The 26299-nt window shown below is 31.6% G+C and overlaps 2 protein-coding genes, 1 long non-coding RNA gene and 1 pseudogene across 3 annotated transcripts; all 4 read right to left on the reverse strand.

Annotated features, from left to right (window-relative positions):
• Positions 1-269: 269 nt before the first annotated feature.
• Positions 270-856, reverse strand: LOC117918764 (cysteine-rich receptor-like protein kinase 4). Its single transcript, XM_034835650.1, has 2 exons — positions 707-856; positions 270-587 (listed from the first exon to the last, which is right to left on the reverse strand). Exons 1-2 carry the CDS (start codon positions 854-856, stop codon positions 282-284), a joined length of 456 nt encoding a protein of 151 aa, XP_034691541.1. The 3' UTR covers positions 270-281.
• Positions 857-1729: 873 nt separating this feature from the next.
• Positions 1730-2712, reverse strand: LOC117918765. Its single transcript, XR_004651936.1, has 2 exons — positions 2555-2712; positions 1730-1959 (listed from the first exon to the last, which is right to left on the reverse strand). It is a non-coding gene; the product is annotated as an uncharacterized LOC117918765 (long non-coding RNA).
• A 9646-nt stretch (positions 2713-12358) lies between these two features.
• LOC117918763 lies at positions 12359-13336 on the reverse strand (annotated as a pseudogene).
• Positions 13337-13402: 66 nt separating this feature from the next.
• LOC117918762 (G-type lectin S-receptor-like serine/threonine-protein kinase RKS1) lies at positions 13403-15016 on the reverse strand. Its single transcript, XM_034835649.1, has 4 exons — positions 14403-15016; positions 14120-14215; positions 13835-14034; positions 13403-13719 (listed from the first exon to the last, which is right to left on the reverse strand). Exons 1-4 carry the CDS (start codon positions 14998-15000, stop codon positions 13468-13470), a joined length of 1146 nt encoding a protein of 381 aa, XP_034691540.1. The 5' UTR covers positions 15001-15016; the 3' UTR covers positions 13403-13467.
• Between the last annotated feature and the right edge of the window lie 11283 nt (positions 15017-26299).

The following is a 26299-nucleotide window of genomic DNA, read 5'->3' on the forward strand; positions in this document are numbered from 1 at the left end:
TACCATGTTTAAGATAAACATATACAATCTCTTATAATATGTTATGGAGGAAAAAAAAAAAGGCAAATAGAGCCACAGGCTATAGGTTCAAACCATGTTTCAAATGATACCAAATCAGCTTCTATTGTGCTCTGAAAAAGATTACCTTGAGGGAAACCTACTTGATTCTATATCTAATAAATATATGATGGCAATACAAATCAATCTAGACAAATTGCTGATAGGTTAGGACAAAAACTGCTGTTCTCTAAGTTCCCTTTCCTCCCCTAAAATTCTCTTCTTTACCGACCTTCCATCTCTGAAATAGTTACATTTCCAGAATAGCTCTCTGGCCTGCCTTTGTGTGAATCTAGCTCTGACACTTTATGATGAGTGGAAAATGCGGGCAGATTTGGGTTTGGTAAGGGCATAGTTTCGTTGGTGAGCATGGAGATAACAGCTGACATTGTAGGCCTATCTTCTGCACTCTCCTGTACACACAAGAGAGCAATATGAATGCATCTCAACATTTGGGTTGTTGAGTAGGAATCCTCCAGCATTGGATCCACTAGCTCCAAGCTAGTACCTTCTTTCCATAGCTCCCAAGCCTGTTTCCAGTTCATTTTAGGGTTGATTTACTTACGAGGTTAGTATGAAAATTTTGGAAGGATACACCGGGTGTTGTTGATAATAATGTAGAGACAAATATGAGATATAACAGACTTACGTATCCTGCCAGGTTTATGGCAAAGGCACCATGGTTATGATGAAAGCTTTTGTTCTTCCGGCCGCTCACAATCTCCAACAGTAGGACCCCAAAGCTATAAACATCTAATTTCACTGAGAAAATTCCTTCCATGGCATACTCGGGTGGCATGTAACCACTGCATCCACAGTAGAAGGTTCAGTACATTAGACTGAAAAAGAAATCCGATAGATAAAGAAAAGTCATGCTTACTATGTTCCAACAATCCTATTTGTATTTGCTTCTGACGCATTTTGCCCAAAAATTCTGGCCATACCAAAATAAAAAATTTTCGGGTTCAAGTCATGATCAAGTAGGATGTTACTTGCTTTTAGATCTCCACTACAAGGAAAATGTCAAAAGATGACGCTTTTTAAGTGTCAAGATAGATATAATATGACGCTTTTTAAAAGCGTCATATATTAGACTATCATCTTTTTAAATCGCATACGTTGACACTTTTTAGAAGCGTCATCTTCTTTGCACGTCAACCATGACGCTCAAAGTAAGTGTCATTATTTGAAACATTGACGCTTTATAAGTGTCATCATATGTTAATAATTTCATTCATGTCAATATTGACACTCAATGAAGCGTCATTGTATAGGTAGAAGCAACATTGACACTCAATATAAGTGTCATCTTATAACTTTTTATTTGTAGGAGCAACGTTGACACTTAATAAGCGTCATTGTATAAGTAGAAGCAACATTGACACTCAATATAAGTGTCATCTTATAGCTTTTTTATTTGTAGGAGCAACATTGACACTCATAATAAGTGTCATCGTATAGCATTTATACCTTGACACTAAAAAAAAAATGTCATGTTTTTTTAACATCAACCTTGACGCTTTTGAGAAGTGTCATCTTCTGTTTATTCAAGTAAAGCATGACGCTTTAAAAAAGCGTCATCTTATCTCATATAAAATTTTAATAGCCCAAAAATTAAAATGTCCTAATTATGCCCTGTTTTATAATTTTCTATCAACAATTAAATTAATAATGAAAACTTAATTTAAGAATCTCCATTGACAAAAAGTATCAAATATGGTCTTCCTTTTTCACTATTACAATTTATCCATAAACATCATACATAATCAACAACTAAAACCAACAATTTTACAACTTCTTCTTCAACTTTGAATTGTTCATAACCTTCACTACATCTAGTTTTTACATCATTTTCTTCCAAGTGCAAAAGGATGGTTGTAACTCACTTTCTAGATGCTCAATCTGCAAAATAATTGAGAGGGTTACATATTTATTAGTATTAACAAATAGTTAAGAAGCAACCTTGTAAATGAAATGTGTATATGCTAATTTTTAAATTTCCAAAATATCTTTCTTCCATTGCAATAAATTTCAAAATATCAAAAGAACTAAACAAACTCCAATAATTTTATTACACCAAATTTCTAAATATTTTAGAACTCTTATTCTATTTAAAAAAAAAAAACAGAAAAAAAAGTTTTTATCTCATTGACTATTTTGGTATGATTTTTATCTTATTTATGAAACTTCAACCATTAACATCTTCTCATTCTTCTTATAGGTTGTACAAGACATTAGATGTTTTGCATGAGAAGGAACTAAGGAATGAAAAAAAAAAACAAAAAAAACTAGAAGTCCGAAAAATTATAAAATTGTAAATTAACATATTTATGTAAAATTATAAAATTGTGTTAAAATATCTATGTTCTTCTTATTGTATTACTATATCAACATTTAATAATATGAGGATATCTATTATCTAAATATGGAACTTGCATGAAATGATCTCTAAACATGGAATTGATTCATAAAACTTACAATAACCACAACATGTTACCTCAAAATTCTTTTGATGATATATTTTGAATTGTTTGTGGGTGTCCTTCATCAAGAGCAGTAGTGACGTTGTTAATAGAATGACCTATGCCTTTTTGTACAACCTGAAGAATATATAATAAACAATTTAACAACCAATTAGTAAGAGGTGTTATTTTCTTCCATAGGCTTATTTGTAAGAAGTCTTAAACTAACTTCCTATTTTTGAATTTCTCGATATTCCTACAAATTAAAATTTTATAATTAATGAATGTGAATAAGAGGTATGTAAAGAGTCTTAATTATACCTTAAAGTTGTCAGACAATCTATCTTTGACAAATATTGTCCAATCTTCATCCTCAATAAAAGTATATTGAATTGGTGGTCTTTTGAGGAGCTCCGGTGGTCTTCTATACATGCAGGGGTTTCCGTTTTTTGGTTGATAACCCTTGATCATATTATTAGTTTTGTTTGAAGTGGTCAATAGCAAAAATAAGGGCCGACCCTTTAGTTCATAAGTAGTCTCATTGTTTTTCTTATTTAAAATTGGTTTTGTGTTATGTGGGCAGTTGGTAAAAGGAAGGTTGACTCATTGTTTAATAGGAAGGCATTCGAACGTGGACATTGTACCCTTAGAAGCAATGGAATTTGTTTTAAAAATAATAATAACATTAGTTTAGTATGGTATATTTAGAAGTCAATCTAAGGGCACACCCTTCATTTCAGAGGCATGCCTATGTGTGAAGGCATTATACTGGTATGTTATATGCAGAAGGCAAACCAAGGCCACACCCTTTGTTGCAAAGGCATGCCGTGGGTATGATAACATTATTTTGGTATGCTATATACAACATGCAAACTAGGGGTACATCATTGATTTAAGAGGCATGCTTATTAGTGAAGGCATTATATTGGTAGGCTATGTGCAATAGTCAAACTAAGGGTGCACTCTTCATGCAAGATGCATGAATGTGGGTGAAAACTTAAATTTGTTATGCTATGAGCAGTAGAAAAGATAAGCATGCCTCTTCTGTCTATGACATGCCTTTAAAGTGATTAGATTTGATATGTGGATTGGGCAGTAAGACAAATGGAGGCATGCCCAAAGCTAGAAATGTTGGTCCTTGATGTTTATATCAAATAAGTGGCCACCATATAAATAAATAAAAGTAATGCATTATCTGATGTTTGATAGAGACCATATGTTCCAATGTTTAGCACATAAATGTCATAGCATCAAGTGTTATTGAAGTTGAGTTGAATTGTTCATAATTTACATGAGGCATTAATATCCGATGGCTATAGGTGTGAATAAGACTATTGTTATAGGTAATTAGTTTTGGTAGGGTTAGTTACAAATATTTATGTAGGCAATTAAATATCTAACGAGATCAACATAAGGGATTAAAATAATTTATGCTTATTTTATAAATGAAGTACGTCTTTTTGTAAGGAATATATTTGTGTGTGTGTAAAACAATAGATATATGTCAATTTCTCATAAGAATAGATAGATTAAAGTAAGAGGCCATGAGGTCTCGAATTAACGTTAAAAAAATGTACGTAACTTTCATCAAGTTACTAAGGAACACGATTAAAAAAATCTAAGGTACATCTGATCTTATTGTTGTTGGGACCCCCATCTTATCACGTATGGTCCATAATTTCATTTTGGAACTCATAAGAAAGTGATTGGGGGTCAATCCCCACCTAAGGACGCACCTTGGAACCCTTGGTACATCCTTCATAAAATTTGGTACATCCTTTGTAAAATTTGCTACATCCCATCCTATTGCTTTCGAGACCCCCATCTTATCACCTAGGTTCCATAATTTCATTGGGAACCCATAAGGAAGTAATTCGTGGCCGATCCCCACCTCAAAACATGCTTTGGAAAATTTGGTACATCCTTTACAAAATTTAGTACATCCGATCCTATTGTTGTCGGAACCCCCATCTTATAACTTATGGTCCATAATTTCATTTTGGAACCCATAAGAAAGTTATTAGGGGTTGATCACCACCTCGGAACACACTTTGAAACCCTTTGTACATTCTTCACAAAATTTGGTACATTTTTTACAAAATTTGGTGCATCCTTTGTAAAATTTGGTACATCTCATCCTATTTCTTCCAGGACCCCATCTTATCACCTAGGGTCCATAATTTCATTTGGGAACCCATAAAGAAGTGATTGGTGGTCGATCCCACCTCGAAATGCACTTTGGAACCCTTGGTACACTTTTACAAAATCTGGTACATGCTTCACAAAATTTGATACATCCAATCCTATTGCTTTCAAACCCCTATTTGGACATAGATGGTTCATAATTTCATTTGGAATCCATAAGGATGTGATTGGGGTCGATCCCCACCTCTGAGTGCACTTTGGAACCCTTTGTACATTCTTCACAAAATTTGGTACATCATTTATAAAATTTGGTATATCTCATCCTATTGCTTATGGACCCCCATCTTATCACCTAGGGTCTATAATTTCATTTGAGAACCCATAAGAAAGTGCTTGGGGGTTGATCCCCACATCTAAACGCACGTTGGAACCCTTGGTACATCTTTCACAAAATTTGATACATTCTTCATAAAATTTGGTACATCCATTCCTATTGTTGTCGAGACCCCTTATAAAATTTGGTACATCTAATCTTATTGCCACTGAAACACCCATCTTATCACCTATGGTCCATTATTTCATTTAGGGATCTGTGTTAATTAATGAAAGGTTGTTCGCTACTATTGAACAAACTTTTAAACCCTTGGTACATCCTTGACAAATTTTGCTACATCATTTACAACTTTTGGTACATTTTTTTATTTTATAAAATTTGGTACATTTGTAAGAAAATTTGGTATTTCAAGGCCTCATGCTACTGAGAACCCATAGGAATTGATGGGAAGTCATTCACCACCATCTAACGGAGTTTCAAACCCTCGTAACATCATCCACAATGTTTCATATATCTTTAAGATCAATCCGTTCCTTATTAACTTTAATAAAGTATTGTACATTTTTTTAACATCAATCCGAGACCTCATGCCCTCTTACTTTAATACATTTATATATATATATATATATATATATATATATATATATATATATATGTGTGTGTGTGTGTGTGTGTGTGTGTGCGTGTGTGTGTACGTTAATATGTGCAATAATACGTATATTCCTTACAAAAAGACTTACATCATTTATAAAATAAGCATAAATTATTTTAATCCTCTTTTTGGACCCCATTAGGTATTTAATTGCTTACAACAGTGTTTGTAACTAACCTTGCCAAAATTAATTAACTATAACAATTGTCACATTCATACCTATTGTCATTATGATTAATGCCTTATTTAGATTATAAAAAATACAACGAAACTTCATTAACACTAGATGGTATGACATTACTGTGCTAAACATTAGAACATATGGTCTCTACCAAACATTTGATAATGCATAACTTTTGTTCATTTATTCCTTTGGTGGTCGTTGATTTCATATGATTGTCAAGGGCCAACCTTTCAAGCTATCGACAAGCCTCCATTTGCCTTATTGCCCAACCCACACCTCAAATCTAGTCATCTTGAAGGCATGCCTCCGATAAAGAGTCATGCCTATCTTTTTCCTACTGCACATAGCTTAACAAAATCAAGTTTTTCACCCACATTCATGCGTCTTCCATGAAGGTTGTGCCATTAGGTTGACTACTACACATATCCTACCAATATAATGGTTTGACCAATAGGCATGCCTCTAAATTCAAGGGTGTGCTTCTAGTTTGTGTACTATATATAACATACCAAAATAATGTTATCATACCCATGCCCATGCCTATGCAACAAAGGGTGCGCCCCTACTTTGCCTTCTGCATATAGTAGGGTAATATAATGTCATTCACATATAGGCATGCCTCTGAAATGGAGGGTGCGCCCCTAGATTGACTTCTGCACATAACATACCAAACTAATGTTATGGTATACAAGAAATTCCATTAATTCTAAGTGTATAGTGTAAACGTTCGAATGCCTTCCCATGGTGTCAATGAGTCAACCTCCCTTTTATCGACTCCTCACATAACACAAAGCCAATTTTAAATAAGAAAAATGATAGGACTGCCTATGACCTAAGGGTTGGCTACTGACCACTTCACACAAAACTAAATAATATGATTAAGGGTCATCAACCAAAAAGCGACAACCCATTCATGTAAAGGTTGACCACGATTATGTCCACTAGTTAACAATCTGTTTTTTGCCAAGAACGCCATGTGAATCTATGTGACTTTAATGGCATCTTCGAACAATCATCACCAAGGTACACATTTTGTTATTACAATTATATTATCATGTAACATATCCCATAATATTAAAGAACAACATACAATCACAATATGTGTACACCGAACACTACAAATCCAATAAATTAGTCATTGCTTATAATTTGAGAAACACAACAAAGATTACCAAATTATTACACACTAATATAAAGTCGATGTTAAATTATGAAGTTTAATTAAATAGTTATGACAATGGGTTGGTGCATGTCGCACGATTATGCCCAAGCTCATTACAACGAGAACAATGAACCATTTTTTTTTTTTACATGAATTGAGACTCGATTTGATGTTTCTTAGGTTTTCTAGGAGGTTGCTTTGTGGTTTGAAGATTAAGAAAGGGATAAGTATGACCCAAGGCATCACGAACGGTTCCATCTTCATCAATCATTGGCATCTTATGCGTTACCAAAGTATGCATGCTTCCAAAGTATATATTATCTTGCAAATTGTACCTATACTAGTCATCAACATAATCAGATACATCGAACCCCATTCGCCGTATAGCTGCACAAGCGTGATCACATGGAATTCCAGACATTTTCCATGCTTTGTATGTGCAAGTTTGCTCCATTAAGTCCACTTCTAAGAATGCTTTTCCATTGGATACTTTCATCGAACAACCTAAGTGTAAATAAGTGATACAATTTTCACCTTTTGCAATGTTCAATGCACTATTTTCTTCTGTTTTAGGACTAATGCTCCCATTCCATTTTACAAGTCCATTTTTGTGCTCGACTAAGAGAGATCCTAACTTATCCATATGCTTAATGAAGAAAACACAAATGTTATGGTGTCATTCATGTCTTAACCAAGAATTGAAAGACTCAGCTAGATTGTTTGTCATCTTATCCCAACGCATCTTCTTAAATTTAGAGATTGCCCAATGTTGAGGGTTATTTTTTTCAACCCACTTTGCCAAATCATGATTAAATGTCCTTAAAGTATCCATTGTAACCTAATAATCACAATCTAACCTAGCATAGGCGATAGAATCGAACATTTGCAAAACATTTTCCTTTATTTTCCTCCATTTAATGTTCAACTTTGTTAGTAAGCTACTTAAGTTTTCTTTAATGTGATGATAGCAATGTGCATGATTTTCATTGTCGAATATCTCTGAAACACTACTGATAATTCCTTGGTCCCTATTAGATATTATTATAACCTCTTTTTTACCTATGACCATCTTCAATTTCTATAAGAACCAAAGCCAATCCTTGTAATTCTCGGAGCTGAATAAGTAATAAGCAAGTGGAAACATGACATTATTAGCATCATACGAAGAAGCAAAAAATAAAGCACCCTTGTATGGCTCACTCATGTGGGATGAATCTGTTGATATAATAGGCCGACACCTCATTTTAAACCTAAGTATTGACATTGAAAGGGCAACAAACAATTGCATGAAATGACCATCACCCGAACATCTATATTCAACAATTGTCCCTGGATTTGTTTCAATAAGCCTTATACACAATCAAGGCAACAACTTATATGAGCATTGGGGCACACCATTGATTTGTTCTTTAGCCTTCTCTTTCAAGTTCCATGCTTGACAATAATTCAATTGCATTCTGTATTGTCGATGAAAGTCTTTACATATTTGACGAGACAAGTAATTTGGATTTGAATGAATAACATCATCAATCATAGTTGTGTCTCGATTACAACGAACTATTGGTTCAAAAACTGACACATCTTCTAAAGAGTGGTTATGTTCATTTATAAATGTATGCACCTGAACTATTTTTGTTCTCCCAACAACACGAGTAGTTACTTTCCAAGGGCATCCTTTAACAACACATATTACAGTCATATGCTTAAGACAATTCCTCCTAAACTTATATCTAAAACGGTTTCTGAGATATATTGCATCTCAAAAGTCATTTGCAGTTGAGAAGGTATGCCCATTACCTAATATTGCACTCTCAAAATGACTCAACTCTAGTGTACCAACATGTGATTCAACACATCTTTGATGAAATCCTCATGATTGCATTCTAATTAATATCAACATCCCTTGTTGAATATGGGATCAGTGAGCTTGACCCTACCATTGTTTCGTTCAATTTGCATTATAAATATGTTTATTTATCAACTTATCATCTAATGAATAAGCATAAATATTAATAAATAAATAAATACACGAAACCATTTAAGATTAGATATTCTTTTGATATAACTTACCTTTGCCCTCTATTCTCAACTGTTTCATCGCCTTCAACTGTTGATGCTAAACATATATACACGTGTGAATTGGTCACTAAATTGAAACATGTTTGTCAAGTCTTCATCATTTTTCAATGGTTGAAGTGCATATAGATCAAATGGGAGAGTGTACGAAAATGTTAGTCCCACTATATCGATGCTCATTTTCCCACAAATCCTTGAAACAAAATCATTATGTCATTGATCATTCTAAACTTATACTCTCTCGTCTCCCACCCATATATTCACACTGCCATGTTCACCCCTTACTAGCTCTCTTCCAATCTACAGATAATAGTAAATTGTATTACTTGGATCCATTTAAATGATACTCGATCATGTGTAGCCCCTGTTTAGAAACATGAACCTTTAGTCAAGTTGAAACAATTAACTAATTTTTTAATAACACTGCCTAAACCAAATTACTTATAACAAAATTGATTATCATGCTTATGACCATCATATATTAATACATCATTTATCTTTGGAACTTTACAAGTGAGCTTCATTTACATTTCATGGTCTTCAATTAATGTTGTAAATATGGACTTGCATAGAGTATACTTAACATTAAGCAATGCAATTATTTTATTTTATTTGGTAGTAATTTGTTATGTTATAAGTTGGGAAGTGAACCTCTCAATTCATGGGCCAAACATTGTTTTTGTAACTTTTCAAGCTAAATTGTGCTAATGGCCCTGTCTTCGGGCCAACCCCTGAAACAATAGGTCTTCCTTTATTTTTTCTACTGCCTAGATTAGACCACAACAATGTTTACAACTAAGGGTCTACCTCCAAACAAATGGGTTAACCTCTAATTACTTACTACAACTCTTACAAAAACAATTATTTCATCCAAATGTCATTACCCGAATTACGGTCACACCTTCATCCAAGGGTAGACCCTATTGTGAGCATTACACACATATAAACAAAACAAATTTCATATTTGTGGCCGTGAGCATCAAATTTCCACCTAAGGCTCCACTACTATTTTCCCTAATTCCAACATAAATTCATGTTTGCTTTACTACATTTGTTTTATTTTCTTTTTCAATTCAACCCTCATTCATTACAAATTCAAAACTTTTATGAAGAAATTTATTCAAACTTTACTCTCAATCATTTTTAAAATTTGTACTCATCTACTCATGACTAAACATGAATTCTTTTCCTATGCATTAAATTCACCAATTAACAACTATATAAAAAACTCAACCTACTCATTTTGGAATCTCATATAAACAACATTAAACAACAAAACATCTTGAATCCCATATAAAAATTGTATTCCTTCTCATTCATAGTCATATTTTTCTTCTCTTTTCTATATTCTTCCCAACAACCATATACAACACAAACACAACAATTCAGAAAATAAAACAAAATCAATATAGCTTACGACCATCTCATTTTCCTATCATTTATCAAATTTTAAACCATATTTCATTTCAAATAAACCCTAAATAAATTAAAATATAAAATTGAACAATATTAATGAACATTCAACATGTACAAATATGCAATGTAATCAAGTTTAAATCACAAATTTCCAAAAATCACATAACTATGACAATATTCAAATCTCAGAGAATCAAAATGACAAATCAAAATAAATAGTTATTATAAAATTTAATAAAATACATATATCATCTGGAAAAACTCTTACTTTAAAAGTTAAATGCAACTACAATATTTCATTGCTTTGTTCCCTCTTTCTCTCAATTGTTTTCTTTCTCTTTTTCAATGTAAAAGCAAAAAAGAAAGTATAGGAAGGGAAGAAATGGCTTTGTCGATGTTGAAATGAGAAGAAGGAAAGGGGTTATTTGTCTACCTAGGCTTTGTTAGGGGTTTCACACTTGGACTTTTGTTTTTGAATTGATGTTTGGTGGGAAAATGATGATGTCGTCTTTCTTATGGTGATGGAGGAGAAATAAAATAAGGGATCATGTTTGGAGGTTCGTTTGGGGTTGATGGGTTATGGCAAATTGAGAAGCTATCGGATTTTTTATGGATCGTTCCGCCTTGTGATGGGTTGTGCTTGTGAACGAAGAAGAAAGAACATGGGTTTTTGGTGTTAGGGTATGGTTGAAGAGAGAAGAAGACATTTGGGGGTAAATATGTTTTAAAAAATCAATTCATGTGAAGTGTCTAGTTGGATGATAACATGTACATGAGCTTTGTCATCAGCTTTAGTAGGTAGCTGACTTGGACCTTGCTTACGTGACTTTTCCAAGTGGGTGATCCAACTAGGAGAGCTGTCAAAGTAGGCATTTTTGGAAGGGTCTCAACATTATTATTACAGTGTATGGAAAGACATTTATTTTCCCCAAAATCCACTAAATTTCAAAAGTAAAAAACAAAGTTTCTAAAAGGCAAAATTTTGGTATTTGGTGTATGGTTAGATAAATTTCCTAGAAAAAAAGGCAATTAGAGCTGCAGGCTATAGGTTCAAACTATGTTTCAAATGATACCAAATTAGCTTCTGTTGTGCTTTGAAAAAGATTACCTTGAGGGAAACCTAGTTGACTCTATATCTAATAAATATATGGTGGCAATACAAATCAATCTAGACAAATTGCTGATAGGTTAGGACAAAAACTGTTGTTCTCTAGGTTTCCTGTCACCCCTTGAAATTCTCTTCTTTACAGACCTTCCGTCTCTGAAATAGTTGCATTTCCAAAACAACTCTATGGCCTGCCTTTGTGTGAATCTAGCTCTGACACTTTATGATGAGTGGAAAATGCGGGTAGATTTGGGTTTGGTAGGGGCACAGTTTCGTTGGTGAGCATGGAGATAACAGCTGACATTGGAGTCACATTTTAGGGTTTTTCTTTCTCGTTTTATTTTCCCTTTAAAATAAAAATAAAATAAGTGGCGACACCGACTTTTTCCAAAATTAATTTTTCGCAAATAAAAAGTGAGTCTTGCCGATCGAGTGAGGACGCACGTGAAAAATGCGGGTCCACGGTCATACACTATCTCACTCTCTACTTTGGTCGTCTGGAGTGTTTTCTTTGCGTATGGCATAGAACATTGTTTTGATCATCTGTTTGATGCCAACGTATGGCATAGTCCATCCTATGCCTTCCAAATAATGAGAATGAATAATTGAACATAAATAACCTACCATGTTTAAGATAAACATATACAATCTCTTATAATATGTTATGGAGGAAAAAAAAAAGGCAATAGAGCCACAGGCTATAGGTTCAAACCATGTTTCAAATGATACCAAATCAGCTTTTGTTGTGCTCTGAAAAAGATTACCTTGAGGGAAACCTACTTGATTCTATATCTAATAAATATATGATGGCAATACAAATCAATCTAGACAAATTGCTAATAGGTTAGGACAAAAACTGCTGTTCTCTAAGTTCCCTTTCCCCCCCTAAAATTCTCTTCTTTACCGACCTTCCATCTCTGAAATAGTTACATTTCCAGAATAGCTCTCTGGCCTGCCTTTGTGTGAATCTAGCTCTGACACTTTATGATGAGTGGAAAATGCGGGCAGATTTGGGTTTGGTAAGGGCATAGTTTCGTTGGTGAGCATGGAGATAACAGCTGACATTGTAGGCCTATCTTCTGCACTCTCCTGTACACACAAGAGAGCAATATGAATGCATCTCAACATTTGGGTTGTTGAGTAGGAATCCTCCAGCATTAGATCCACTAGCTCCAAGCTAGTACCTTCTTTCCACAGATCCCAAGCCTGTTTCCAGTTCATTTAGGGTTGATTTACTTGTGAGGTTAGTATGAAATTTTTGGAAGGGTACACCAGATGCTGTTGAAAATAATGTAGAGACAAATATGAGATATAGCAGACTTACGTATACTGCCAGGTTTATGGCAAAGGCACCATGGTTATGATGAAAGCTTTTGTTCTTTCAACCGCTCACAATCTCCAACAGTAGGACCCCAAAGCTATAAACATCTGATTTCACCAAGAAAATTCCTTCCATGGCATACTCGGGTGGCATGTAACCACTGCATCCACAGTAGAAGGTTTAGTACATTAGACTGAAAAAGAAAGCTGATGGATAAAGAAAAGTCATGCTTACTATGTTCCAACTATCCTATTTGTATTTGCTTCCGATGCATTTCGCCCAAAAGTTCTGGCCATGCCAAATCAGAAATTTTCGGGTTCAAGTCATGATCAAGTAGGATGTTACTTGCTTTTAGATCTCTATGAATAATTCTTAGTCTTGAATATTTATGCAAGTAAAGAAGTCCTTGTGCAATCCCCTCAATGATATTGTGACGTCTTTTCCAGTTCAATATCTTTTCTTCTAGCAGGATCTGAAAATTTGGGTGAACACAACACACAACTAGTAAATTGTTTCAAGCAAAAAAAAAAAAAGATAAGAACATAAGGAAAAGTCATGCAGATAAAAGGAAGAAAAAAAGGGAAGTATTCAAACCAAAGAGGAAGAAGTCCAAGCTTTTGTTGGGCATGAACTCATAGATTAACATCTTTTCTTCTCCCTTGATGCAACAACCCAAAAGTCTAACAAGATTCATGTGTTGGAGTTTGACGATCAGTCTAATCTCATTTTTAAACTCCACCAATCCTTGGCTGGAGCCCCTTGAAAGTCTCTTCACTGCTATTTCTTGCCCCTCAGGTAATTTCCCCTGCAAAAATAATCCACAATCCACAATCCACAACGAAGCTTTAATTGGGGTACTTAAAACAAAGAATGTCCTATTCCTATTACATGCCATGGATTAATGAAATAATAATATTTACCTTATAAACCGGGCCAAAGCCACCCTCTCCAAGTTTATTTTCAGATGAAAAGTTATTCGTGGCAGCCACAATAGAATCAAAACTGAACAGTTTAAGATCATGAGCCCCCCTCTTTCCATCATGTTCAACATCTTTTGAATCACTAAAGCTGTTTGAAGTTGTCAATTCAAGCAGCGCAGCTTCCTCCATTTCTCTCTCCCCTGTTATACCACAAGTCACAAGTTCAATCCAACCCATTAACAAATGGCATTACTATCATCAACAAAAGTTAAAATAAAATACTACCTCTGAATTTTCTCCTTGAATAGTATAAGGAGCCCGTAAGTAACAAGACCACAAGTACCACTCCTGCAATAATGACCCATATCCACCAACTGCTCCCTGCATAGATAGAAGTTGATAAATTTTGTGGTTAGAGCAGAACTGAGTGAAAGAGGGTCTTTTATGGTCTTGATATTTTGAATTTTTGATCACCTATTAGGGTTGTAAATTCAATAAAAATGTTGGATTCATCAACTACTTTGCTTTGGTTACTTTCAGGAATGCAAAAATACAGAGAGACTCTTACCCGTAACTCGTGATGAGGATAAAACATAGAGCTCCTCCTGATTTGCGTCATCCTTGAGGGCTTGTGCAAATTTTGTACTCCAAAACAGACATCCAGTTCCGTTAGTGTCTATACTATTATAAGCAGTACAAGAACAATCATTCCAGCATATAGCCTGACAATCACTAAGGCCCAAGCTCGTATCTATGTTCATTAATGATGGATATCCTGATCTGAGAACCGATTGCTTCATGAATCCGTCTTTTCTAGTCCTGCAAGCGGGTAGGTTTTGCACTGCACACCCTGGATATTCTTCATACCTATTGCACTGATCGTTCAGCACAAATACGGGTCTACTAGTGTCAAAAAGTTCCCCTTCCCAGGTCAATACCCAGTGTGAAACAACTCCTTCTGGAACTGAATAGCTAAAGTAAATCTCGTTTGCATTCGAAACACTGTTAAAACTGTAGATATTATCCAACAAAGGAATGAACTCAAAGCTCCTATCTTTCAAGGTTCCACTGCTCCAGTAGGTGCCCCTCGGCGTTTCATCACCAATTGTGTGCCATTCCATTCCAGAGTAAAAGTCCCAGGAGCAGGCACTTGTTCGCTTATCCATGAAGCAAGTGACCAGTTTCGCCCGGTTTTCAAGTTGATGCCTAGTTTCATCCCAGGCAGGAGGGTGTCTGTAGGATTATCGAAACTCGCCCATAGTTTCTCCTTCACAGATCCATCCGAATTGAACTCTTCCAAAACAAAATTTCCAGAATCAAGCAGAGTAGCTGTTGAGTTTCTGGCTGCTTGATTGGAATTCATGACAATTGGATCACCTCCACTATGCGTGATCATCAATTTGCCATCGACACCCAGCGTGAGATTTGCATCGGTACCGGATATAGGCTTGTCTCTGTTAGCAACCCAAACTTTCTTGTTAGAAGCATCAGTTGTGTACCATATTCCTAAATAACTGCTAGATTCCAGGCTGAAGAAGCCTAGAGTAAAAGTCCCTTTTGCAGAAACCAGTAATTTTTCCGAGAATTGAAGCTCTTCCCCAGGTTTGATGGTGTCTGTCTGTGCACTAGAAATGGAAGGCACTACTCCCAACCACATACATGACAAACACAGAGACAAAATTGCACTGCTAAGGCACATGCTGCTTTCCATTTCTCCTATTCCAAGTTTCTCATGTCCATGCTTTCATGCTTTGTGTTTATCTTTCGGCCTTCAACCGCACAGTACGTTGAAAATGTCATGGGTGATCTTCCAGATATCTCACAGCATCCTTTGGGATCCCAGTCTTCTTCGCCTACCAGTCTAATTAAGGATATTGCTTGGAAAGTATGGGCATAGATTTTGGGTGGGGACCAGCAGTTGAGACTTGAGAGAAGGGTGAGCATTTCTGTTCCTTTTCGTTGGGCTTTCTTGGACTTTTCATCACAGCATTGTCAAGGGAAAACTCAAAAAAGTTTGAAGGAGGATTGGTGAATTTTGCATTGTAACACCACCACAATGTTTAGGTTGTAGATGAAGCAAGGCTGCTACAACTGATGATTCCAAATATAAATAAATATATAGTAGGAATGAGAATTATGGCCCAAATTGAAACAAATTATTAAACACGTACCATCTTATTGGGTAAGGTAATTTTTTTGTTTTAGTCCCGCGTCTGATATCCTAAACTTTTTATTTTTGTTCAGTGTAACCTTTAAGTTAAATGGAGAAACAGTAAAAGGGCCACATCTGCTCTTACTTCTATTTCAGTCTTTTTCTTTTTCTTAAATAAGAAAAAAGAGGGCGTAGGGTGTTCATGATAGCAGATTTCAAATGGGTCTCTCATGTCAGATATCCTCAACCATCTTGGCCGCTATTATTTTTGTTACTGAAAAAAAAAAAAAAGAGGTATTATGCAAAGCGCCGATTGCCCCTCATTTCAAAACATCTACAAATAAGATCTTTTACGAACTATAAAATAATTGGACCCAATAAAAAGCTTCAAAGTATCATAAATCAGTCAATGATTTGGCTTCTTGGGCCATTATTTTGTAGTACAATCTCCTCCATTTTCTAGGCATGTGAAATTGTTGACTTGTTGGTTCCATTTAAGGACAAATGGAAAAGACAATTCACAGACACAGACAAACCGACATAATTGAAAGGCCGAAAGTTGCAGGAGGAAAATACGTGGTGATTTCCAGTATTAATGATGCATAACTGGAAAAGATAAAAAGTCTCCATTTCTGTCTGACAATTAATGACGGTGGGTTGCGTCATATCACAAATATTCAAAGCGATAGATAATACCTTAATCCAAAATCTTAGAGAAACTTCAAAAGATTTAAATGCTGTTAGACGATCATCTGCAGCACATACAGCAACGTCATCATGTTCCGTGCAGGCAATTGGTCTAGGAATAATGGGTCAAAATAGCCTTCCGCTTAAACATAAGGTTCAGAATGGCCTACTTTTCAAACAATTGTTCAAAATAGCCCTTTTGAATCCACGTCAGGATACAAAGTAATTTTTTATTCTTTTTATTTTTTACTTTCCCAAACTTCAGCTGCATTTTTTCTTTCCTAATCCCAAACTTCCATACGAGCTGCTCTCTTCCCCCGTGCTCTGCGTGTGGTTTTTTCGTTAAAAACCCTAGCCCCACCAGTGGGCCACTGAGGGAGACGTTGGAGCTACAACTTCCATCCGAGCTGCTCTCTATTCCCAGCCCGTGCTCATTTTTCCTTAAAAATCCTAGCCCCACCAGTGGGCCACTGAGGGAGACGTTGGAGGTTGAGGTTAGTGTTAATTTTTTTCAGATCTGAGCTTTTTTTTATCATGGGTTGTTAGTATTTTTATTTTTCCCATTGGATGCTGAGAAAAGTGGGAAACGATAATGAAAACAGAAAGAAAAAAATTCTTGATTTTTCCCGTTTCTTAGTTTTGATTTAGGGTTCTTGAAATTTAAATCCAATGGCACAACATCAAAGAGACCCCTAAAACGGATCCAGAAAACACAGAGAGCAAAAGAAAAGCAATTTTTTTTTGTTTTCCTTGGGGGTTTTGCATGGATTTTCTCAAAAATCAAACGAGGATGAATTTTCCCGGAAATCGAATGGGGCATGGATTTTATTGGGAATCAAAGGGGGGTTGCAAAAAAAAAAAAAAATAACATGATTAGATTAGTACCTGCGAGGATTGAGAGTGGCAGAGTGAGAGAAAGGCTTTTTTAGGGATTCTCCCGGCTGGAGGGCAACTTCAGAAAAGGGGTTCTTCATGCCCGAGTGAGAGAAGTGGGTAGCCTTTTGATTTTTAGATTTAATAGAGTTAAAAAAAAAAAAAAAAAAAAAAAAACAAATCATGAGAACAATTTTATCTCATCTTAATAGAATATATTATAATTTTTAATAAAATTAAAGATTAAATAAAAAAGATATTAATAAAAATAATTTTATCATATTATTATTATGAAATTTTCTTGTGGAATTATTATTATGGGTTTGCTTTGGTATTGGTACATCAGCTTATCACTTTTCCTATGGAATTAACTGAATTTACTAAATTTATATTAATATTACTAAATTTTCCTATTGATATTAAGTAAATTACTAAATTTATAAAATATTTATATATTTGAATATTTAAATGAATAAATGAATATAAGAATTAAAGTTTGAAGGTGTAGTAGAGTCATTTTTATAAATATATCATATTTAAATACTTCACTTTTAAATAAATTTTATAAAATATAGTGTTATTTATTTTTATTTTCATATTTTCAATTGCTAATTTACTTAATGTCTTGTTTTTGTTAAAAAATATTATTTAATTTCTTAATAAGTCAACATAATACCACAGTTATGCGTGATGTTCATTAATCAATTATCAAATTTCAATTAGAAAAATTTCTCTTTATTTATCAAAAAAAAAAATCAATTAGATAATTGCTGGCTTTTGAATAAGACAAGGGGACCCACCCTAGTAATTATTAATTATTCAAATCAAAAGAGTAGTTGGTTGGTTTGAAATTTGAAACTTTGGAATTGGAATAGTTGTTTTATTGTTTGTTTTTTATATTGATTGGAAAAGTCAAAGTAAATACTTAATAATGGATGATAATAATAATATGTTAGAGGCAATTAGTGACATTAGATAATATTTGTTGTTATGTTAGAGGTGATTGATGAATTATATAGTGTTTGTTAATGAATCCCGATAATAAAAGTTTCTAGAATGTTAAAAAGATAAACATAATTTTTAAAAATATTTAAATATAAATCTTATACCTTTCAATGTAATTTATCTATATTTTGAAAATATAGACTTTTATTAAAAAAAGATACGATAAGATAATAAAATAATTACTTATATTTTATAATTCATGTTTAGAAAACTTCTAAAATATGAGTAAACATTTAAAAAAAAAAAAAACGCAGATTCTTAAAGTACAAACACTTTTTCTTTAAAAAGATTTTTGTATTTGGTTATATAAAAAAATTTACTTTTTATTTAATTATAATTTTTAAAGATTTCAAAATTACCCATACTTTTAATAAAAATATTATTAAAATAAAATAGTAAAAGTAAAAAATGAATGGTCCAACTCTACAAAAACCTATTCTAAAATAGACCATATACTTCATGTTTGATGACTCCACTTAGACTACTAGATTGTGGATGTGATGGGAGTGGACGAGGATGAAAGGGAGGCTAAAAGTGAACCCATCTGGAAAAACTTTGATTATGGGTTGGAGAAATTGAATGTGGGTAAGGACCATATTGTTTATGTGATCCTTTGTCAATTGGGTTGTACATCATTTTCGTGACCCAAAAGTTAATCTCATCCTAATTATCAAATTAGAAAAATAAACTAAACGTGTTTGTAACCCAAAAACATGTAATATCATCCTACTCTTTACTTATACACTTATTTGCTTATAAATTGCTTTCATTTGAGTTGAACTTATTATTTAGATATGAAGTTTTGTTACATTCCAATATTTATTTGGTTTATTATTGTCTTTTATGAATCATTGACAGTAAAATATTATTTTTTACTTGAATAAATATTATGTTTTATATAATAACCATTTGTTATTATCTATATGAAGGCAATTATGACTGATTCCTCGGTAGAAGTGATATGTTATTGGAATGGAACAATTTTAAGGACAGAAACGGATTTAAGGACAGAACCATTCCGAGGGGCAGGCGGAGCCTACGTCGACCTAGATTGCTACCTCCACCACTACCTCTATTTCCGACTCTAGCCCCATCGCAGATAGATGTTCCTCATGTGTCACATGCAATACCTGCTACAGTTAGAGAGGAACGTCCAAAAAGAAAGAGAGTATCAGTTACATATAGGTTCTCTCCTTGTGGAGGCATGTGAGATTATATATGTTTTTTATTTTCCACTATATTAATGTTTAGTGCTTATTTTTTGTGACTTTGATTAAACTATTAAAAATTACATTTTGTAGTAGACTATTTGTAATTAATTTCATTAACTAATTTTGTCAAAAAATCTATATATGACAACTGCGGCTTAAGAGTATACTATTATTTCAATAAAGATAAATTTGTTGTAATACAAATAAATTAATATCTTAAAAAACAACAAATTAAATATTTTAAATTAATAAATTATACAATTTTATATATTATTTATATGTTATAAATTTATTATTTTAAGATTATTAATTTATTAATAAATCAAATATTCATTTATAATATCTTCTATTTATCAATTTATGTTTGTTGAAATAATACTAGATTTTTAAGTTTAAATATAAATAATTTTTTATTTAAGTATATTTTTTAAATTTCAATCATAAATTGTGATTTAATAGTTTTTAATTAAATTTGAAAGTAAAAAAAATATTATAATTGAAATCTCAGTTATTAACTACTATACTATTATTTCGATAAAGATAAATTTATCATAATATAAATAAATTAATATCTTAAAAACTAACAAATTAAATATCTTAAATTAATAAATTATACAATTTTATATATTATTTATATGTTATATAAATTTATTATTTTAAGATTATTAATTTATTAATAAATAAAACATTCATTTATAATATCTTCTATTTATTAATTTATGTTTGTTGAAGTAATACTAGATTTTTAAGTTTAAATATAAATAATTTTTTATTTAAGTATATTTTTAAAATTTCAATCATAAATTGTGATTTAATAGTTTTTAATTAAATTGGAAAGTAAAAAAAAAATATTATAATTGAAATCTCAGTTATTAACTATTATACTATTATTTCGATAAAGATAAATTTATCATAATATAAATAAATGAATATCTTAAAAATTAACAAATTAAATATCTTAAATTAATAAATTATACAATTTTATATATTATTTATATGTTATATAAATTTATTATTTTAAGATTATTAATTTATTAATAAATAAAACATTCATTTATAATATCTTCTATTTATCAATTTATGTTTGTTGAAGTAATACTAGAATTTTAAATTTAAATATAAATAATTTATTATTTAAGTATATTTTTAAATTTCATTCATAAATTGTAATTTAATAATTTTTTAATTAAAATTTAAATTTAAATAAAAATGAACTAAAGCCGCAGTTGCCTACCGCGACTTTAGTTAAAAAATGAAGCCGCATTTGGCAAATGCGGCTTTAGTACAAAAATGAAGCCGCGTTTGCCAACTGCGGCTTTAGTGCAAAAATGAAGCCGCATTTCCTAACTGCGGCTTTAGTACAAAAATGAAGCCGCGTTTCCCAACTGCGGCGTTAGTGCAAAAATGAAGCCGCGTTTCCCAACTGCGGCTTTCACTATAATGACGAAAAAAAATATTTTTTAATGATGTGGCACCTATGTGGCATCAAAGAGGCCATTTTGAACAATAGTTTCAAAATGTGCCCGTTTTCAACATTAAGTTTCAAAAATGGGTCATTTTGACCCAAAACTCATTGGTCTAGCACCAGGTTTCAACTCTCTGATAAAAATTCATTGAAATGATACAAGGTAATAACAATAACCTCACCACCAACTAAGAAGGTTAAAAACCAACAAAACCACAGGGGAAGTGATATTGCTCCATCTCTGTGCAAAAATCTATTTTCGTCTTTCAATTTCAAGCTAAGCAATGAAAATTTATATGTTAATGAGGGTATTATAGAGTATTAAAGTTATTACAAGGGTACAGTATATATAATTTATATTCTATTGATCAATATTTTGGCAAATTGTATTTATTGAAAGATCAAATAGAAGAAAAGGGTCATAAAAAATGTATTTGGTTAATAATTATACAGCTGATTACGAATTTATGAGCTTCTATAGAGAACTAGGTCTTACAACATAAATGACGTGGGCATTTAATACAAGTAATAGGATGCAATCAAAATATATGTTTTTGTGAGGATTCAATCAAGTTCACATGCGAAAGACAATCAAAGCTTAATATGATGCATTTACAAATCTAACCTGGAATTATCCCATTTATATGGGACCACAAGCTTGGATTTGTGTCTGATTTAAAACCAAAATTTTCATTAAAAAACCAAGAAAGATGCAAACCAATAAAAAAAAAAATGGTTGCATATTATTTTAAGAAAATGAGATTTTTGATTTTAAAGACTCTAAATGAATTTTTAAAATAGATTTTTATAAGGAACATTTTGAGAAAAGTATTTTATTTTAAAGGGGAAGACATTATTCACAAACAAATAATTCGCAAAGATCAAATGTAGGCAACCCAAAATAAAATAAAATCACAAAGTAAAATTTTCTCAGTAATCAACAAGACTAATAAAGGTGAGGGTAGAAGCCAATCTTCATGATTTTCAAATGACCTCTAAAAATTAAACTTCACAAAAAAACAAAGAAAACTACCAAAGCAATAAACTAAATGACTTTAGATAAAATAAAATTAGAAGATATTAATCAAGAATTAAAAATGGGGAATCGAACATAGAAGAATAATAAAAAACTAACATAAGATCAATTAAGCTAATTAAATAAAATTTTAGAGAAACATATGAACTAAATTATGATCAATCCAAGAATGAAAATTTATATAATTAAGATAGAAAGAATACAACTTAAGATCAATTAAACAAGTTATCTAAAGCTTTGAAAAACATACAAACTAAAAGTAGATCAACCAAGAAATAAGGTTAACAAGTTCAAAATATGAAAATGACACGGAACCAATCAACTTAAACAACTCAAGTCCTAAAAACTCATGTACTAAAAAGATGAATAAAAAATAAGATTAATATTTAAAAACATAAATTCAATCACATAGGGTCAATTAAACTAATAAACTAGAATTCTAAAACCACTTAAACTAGATAACATGAATCAAAACAAGAATAAACAATTTTAAAAGGCATGAGATTAATTACATGGATCAACCAAATTGATAAACTAAAATTCTAAAAAAGAAACCTAAACTAAATAGATAAATTAAAACAAAACTAAAACAAGGTTAAAAACATGAACTTTATCAATAGAATTGATTAAATTAATGAACTAAGATTATATAAAAAGAAAATACAAACCAAACAAATAAATTGCAATTAAACTAAAACAAGATCAGAAGCATAAAATTTTATCAATAAAATTAATTAATCTAATAAACTAAACTAAGATTATAAAAATACATCAACTAAAAAGATGGGACAAAACAAAATCAAAACTTGTTTAAAAACATAAACTTTATCTAATAAAATTATTTAACTAATGGATTAAAACTACTAATACATTCAAACTAAAACATAAACTAAAACTAAACTAATGCCGAATTAAAAATATAAACTTTATCTCACAAGATTACTTAAACTAGTAAATTAAAGTCACTAACACATTCAAATTAAATTATAAACTAAAATTAAGTGAATCCAGAATTTTAAAAAATAAACTTTACTTCACAAATTACTTAAACTAAGGAATAAAAGTCACTAACACATTTAAATTAAATCATAAACTAAAATTAAGTTAATCCAGAATTTTTAAAAAATAAACTTTACTTCACAAATTACTTAAACTAAGGAATAAAAGTCACTAACACATTCAAATTAAATCATAAACTAAAATTAAGTTAATTCGGAATTTAAAAAAATAAACTTTACTTCACAAATTACTCAAATTAAGGAATAAAAGTCACTAACACATTCAAATTAAATTAGAAACTAAAATTAAGTTAATCTGGAATTAAAAAAAAAAAAAAAACTTTACTTCACAAATTACTTAAACTAAGGAATAAAAGTCACTAACACATTCAAATTAAATCATAAACTAAAATTAAGTTAATCCGGAATTTTAAAAAATAATCTATGCTTCACAAATTACTTAAACTAAGGAATAAAAATCACTAATACATTCAAATTAAATCATAAACTAAAATTAAGTTAATCCGGAATTTAAAAAAAATAAACTTTACTTCACAAATTACTTAAACTAAGGAATAAAAGTCACTAACACATTCAAATTAAATCATAAACTAAAATTAAGATAATCCGGAATTAAAAAAAATTAAACTTTACTTCACACACTACAAGGAAAATGTCAAAAGATGACGCTTTTTAAGTGTCAAGATAGATATAAGATGACGCTTTTTAAAAGAGCCATATATTAGACTGTCATCTTCTTAAATCGCATACGTTGACACTTTTTAGAAGCATCATCTTCTTTGCACGTCAACCATGATGCTCATAGTAAGTGTCATTATTTGAAACATTGACGCTTTATAAGTGTCATCATATGTTAATAATTTCATTCATATCAATATTGACACTCAATGAAGCGTCATTGTATAGGTAGAAGCAACATTGACACTCAATATAAGTGTCATCTTATAACTTTTTATTTGTAGGAGCAACGTTGACACTTAATAAAGTGTCATTGTATAAGTAGAAGCAACATTGACACTCAATATAAGTGTCATCTTATAGCTTTTTTATTTGTAGGAGCAACATTGACACTCATAATAAGTGTCATCATATAGCATTTTATACCTTGACACTAAAAAAAAATGTCATGTTTTTTTAACATCAACCTTGACGCTTTTGAGAAGTGTCATCTTCTGTTTATTCAAGTAAAGCATGACGCTTTAAAAAAGCGTCATCTTATCTCATAAAAAATTTTAATAGCCCAGAAATTAAAATGTCCTAATTATGCCCTGTTTTATAATTTTCTATCAATAATTAAATTAATAATGAAAACTTAATTTAAGAATCTCCATTGACAAAAAGTATCAAATATGGTCTTCCTTTTTCACTATTACAATTTATCCATAAACATCATACATAATCAACAACTAAAACCAACAATTTTACAACTTCTTCTTCAACTTTGAATTGTTCATAACCTTCACTACATCTAGTTTTACATCATTTTTTTCCAAGTGCAAAAGGATGGTTGTAACTCACTTTCTAGATGCTCAATCTGCAAAATAATTGAGAGGGTTATATATTTATTAGTATTAACAAATAGTTAAGAAGCAACTTTGTAAATGAAATGTGTATATGCCAATTTTTAAATTTCCAAAATATCTTTCTTCCATTGCAATAAATTTCAAAATATCAAAAGAACTCAACAAACTCCAATAATTTTATTACACCAAATTTCTAAATATTTTAGAACTCTAATTCTATTTTTTTTTTAAAACACAGAAAAAAAAAAGTTTTTATCTCATTGACTATGTTGGTATGATTTTTATCTTATTTATGAAACTTCAACCATTAACATCTTCTCATTCTTCTTATAGGTTGTACAAGACATCAGATGTTTTGCATGAGAAAGAACTAAGGAATGAAAAAAAAACAAAAAAAACTAGAAGTCCGAAAAATTATAAAATTGTAAATTAACATATTTATGTAAAATTATAAAATTGAAATATCTATGTTCTTCTTATTGTATTAGTATATCAACATTTAATAATATGAGGATATCTATTATCTAAATATGGAACTTGCATGAAATGATCTCTAAACATGGAATTGATTCATAAAACTTATAATAACCACAACATGTTACCTCAAAATTCTTTTGATGATATATTTTGAATTGTTTGTGGGTGTCCTTCATCAAGAGCAGTAGTGACGTTGTTAATAGAATGACCTATGCCTTTTTGTACAACCTGAAGAATATATAATAAACAATTTAACAACCAATTAGTAAAAGGTGCTATTTCCTTCCATAGGCTTATTTGTAAGAAGTCTTAAACTAACTTCCCATTTTTGAATTTCTCGATATTCCTATAAATTAAAATTTTATAATTAATGAATGTGAATAAGAGGTATGTAAAGAGTCTTAATTATACCTTAAAGTTGTCAGACAATCTATCTTTGACAAATATTGTCCAATCTTCATCCTCAATAAAAGTATATTGAATTGGTGGTCTTTTGAGGAGCTCCGGTTGGTCTTCGAAAGGAAGAATGTACTTCACTGTTAGCAAGTTCTTAAAGGACCAAAAGCATTTTCCCATTGTTAACATACAATTCCTCCTGCTTTTATGATTTAATGAAAAAGCAGTCTGCACATTAATACCAAACTTTAGTAATTTCAAGAGGTTAAGAATGATAGACATTTTGCATCAAAGTGATTTAAATAAGAAATGGTTACCTCAATGCTGTCCATAACTTATCCTTCAACTTTTAGGTACAAATGCCAAGTTTTATATCTTATTGGCACCATGTGCGTGCTAACACGCCTAAGTAGCTTGTTAGATGAACTGTTGATTCTCCTATGAAATGCCATCAAGATTGTACTTAACCGGCAACTTAACCCCCTTGTTTCTGTTTTTTATAATCATATGCTTCCGTGTCATCCCTCTGTACTTCCTTTTTATGGGTTTTTCTCCTTCCTTTGTCTCCATTCTTGTAACAAAAAAAATAAAAAATGATAAAGATTAGTTAAAATTATATTG

This window comes from Vitis riparia, chromosome 7 (genome assembly GCF_004353265.1).
Source record: "Vitis riparia cultivar Riparia Gloire de Montpellier isolate 1030 chromosome 7, EGFV_Vit.rip_1.0, whole genome shotgun sequence".
Lineage (NCBI taxonomy): Eukaryota > Viridiplantae > Streptophyta > Magnoliopsida > Vitales > Vitaceae > Vitis > Vitis riparia.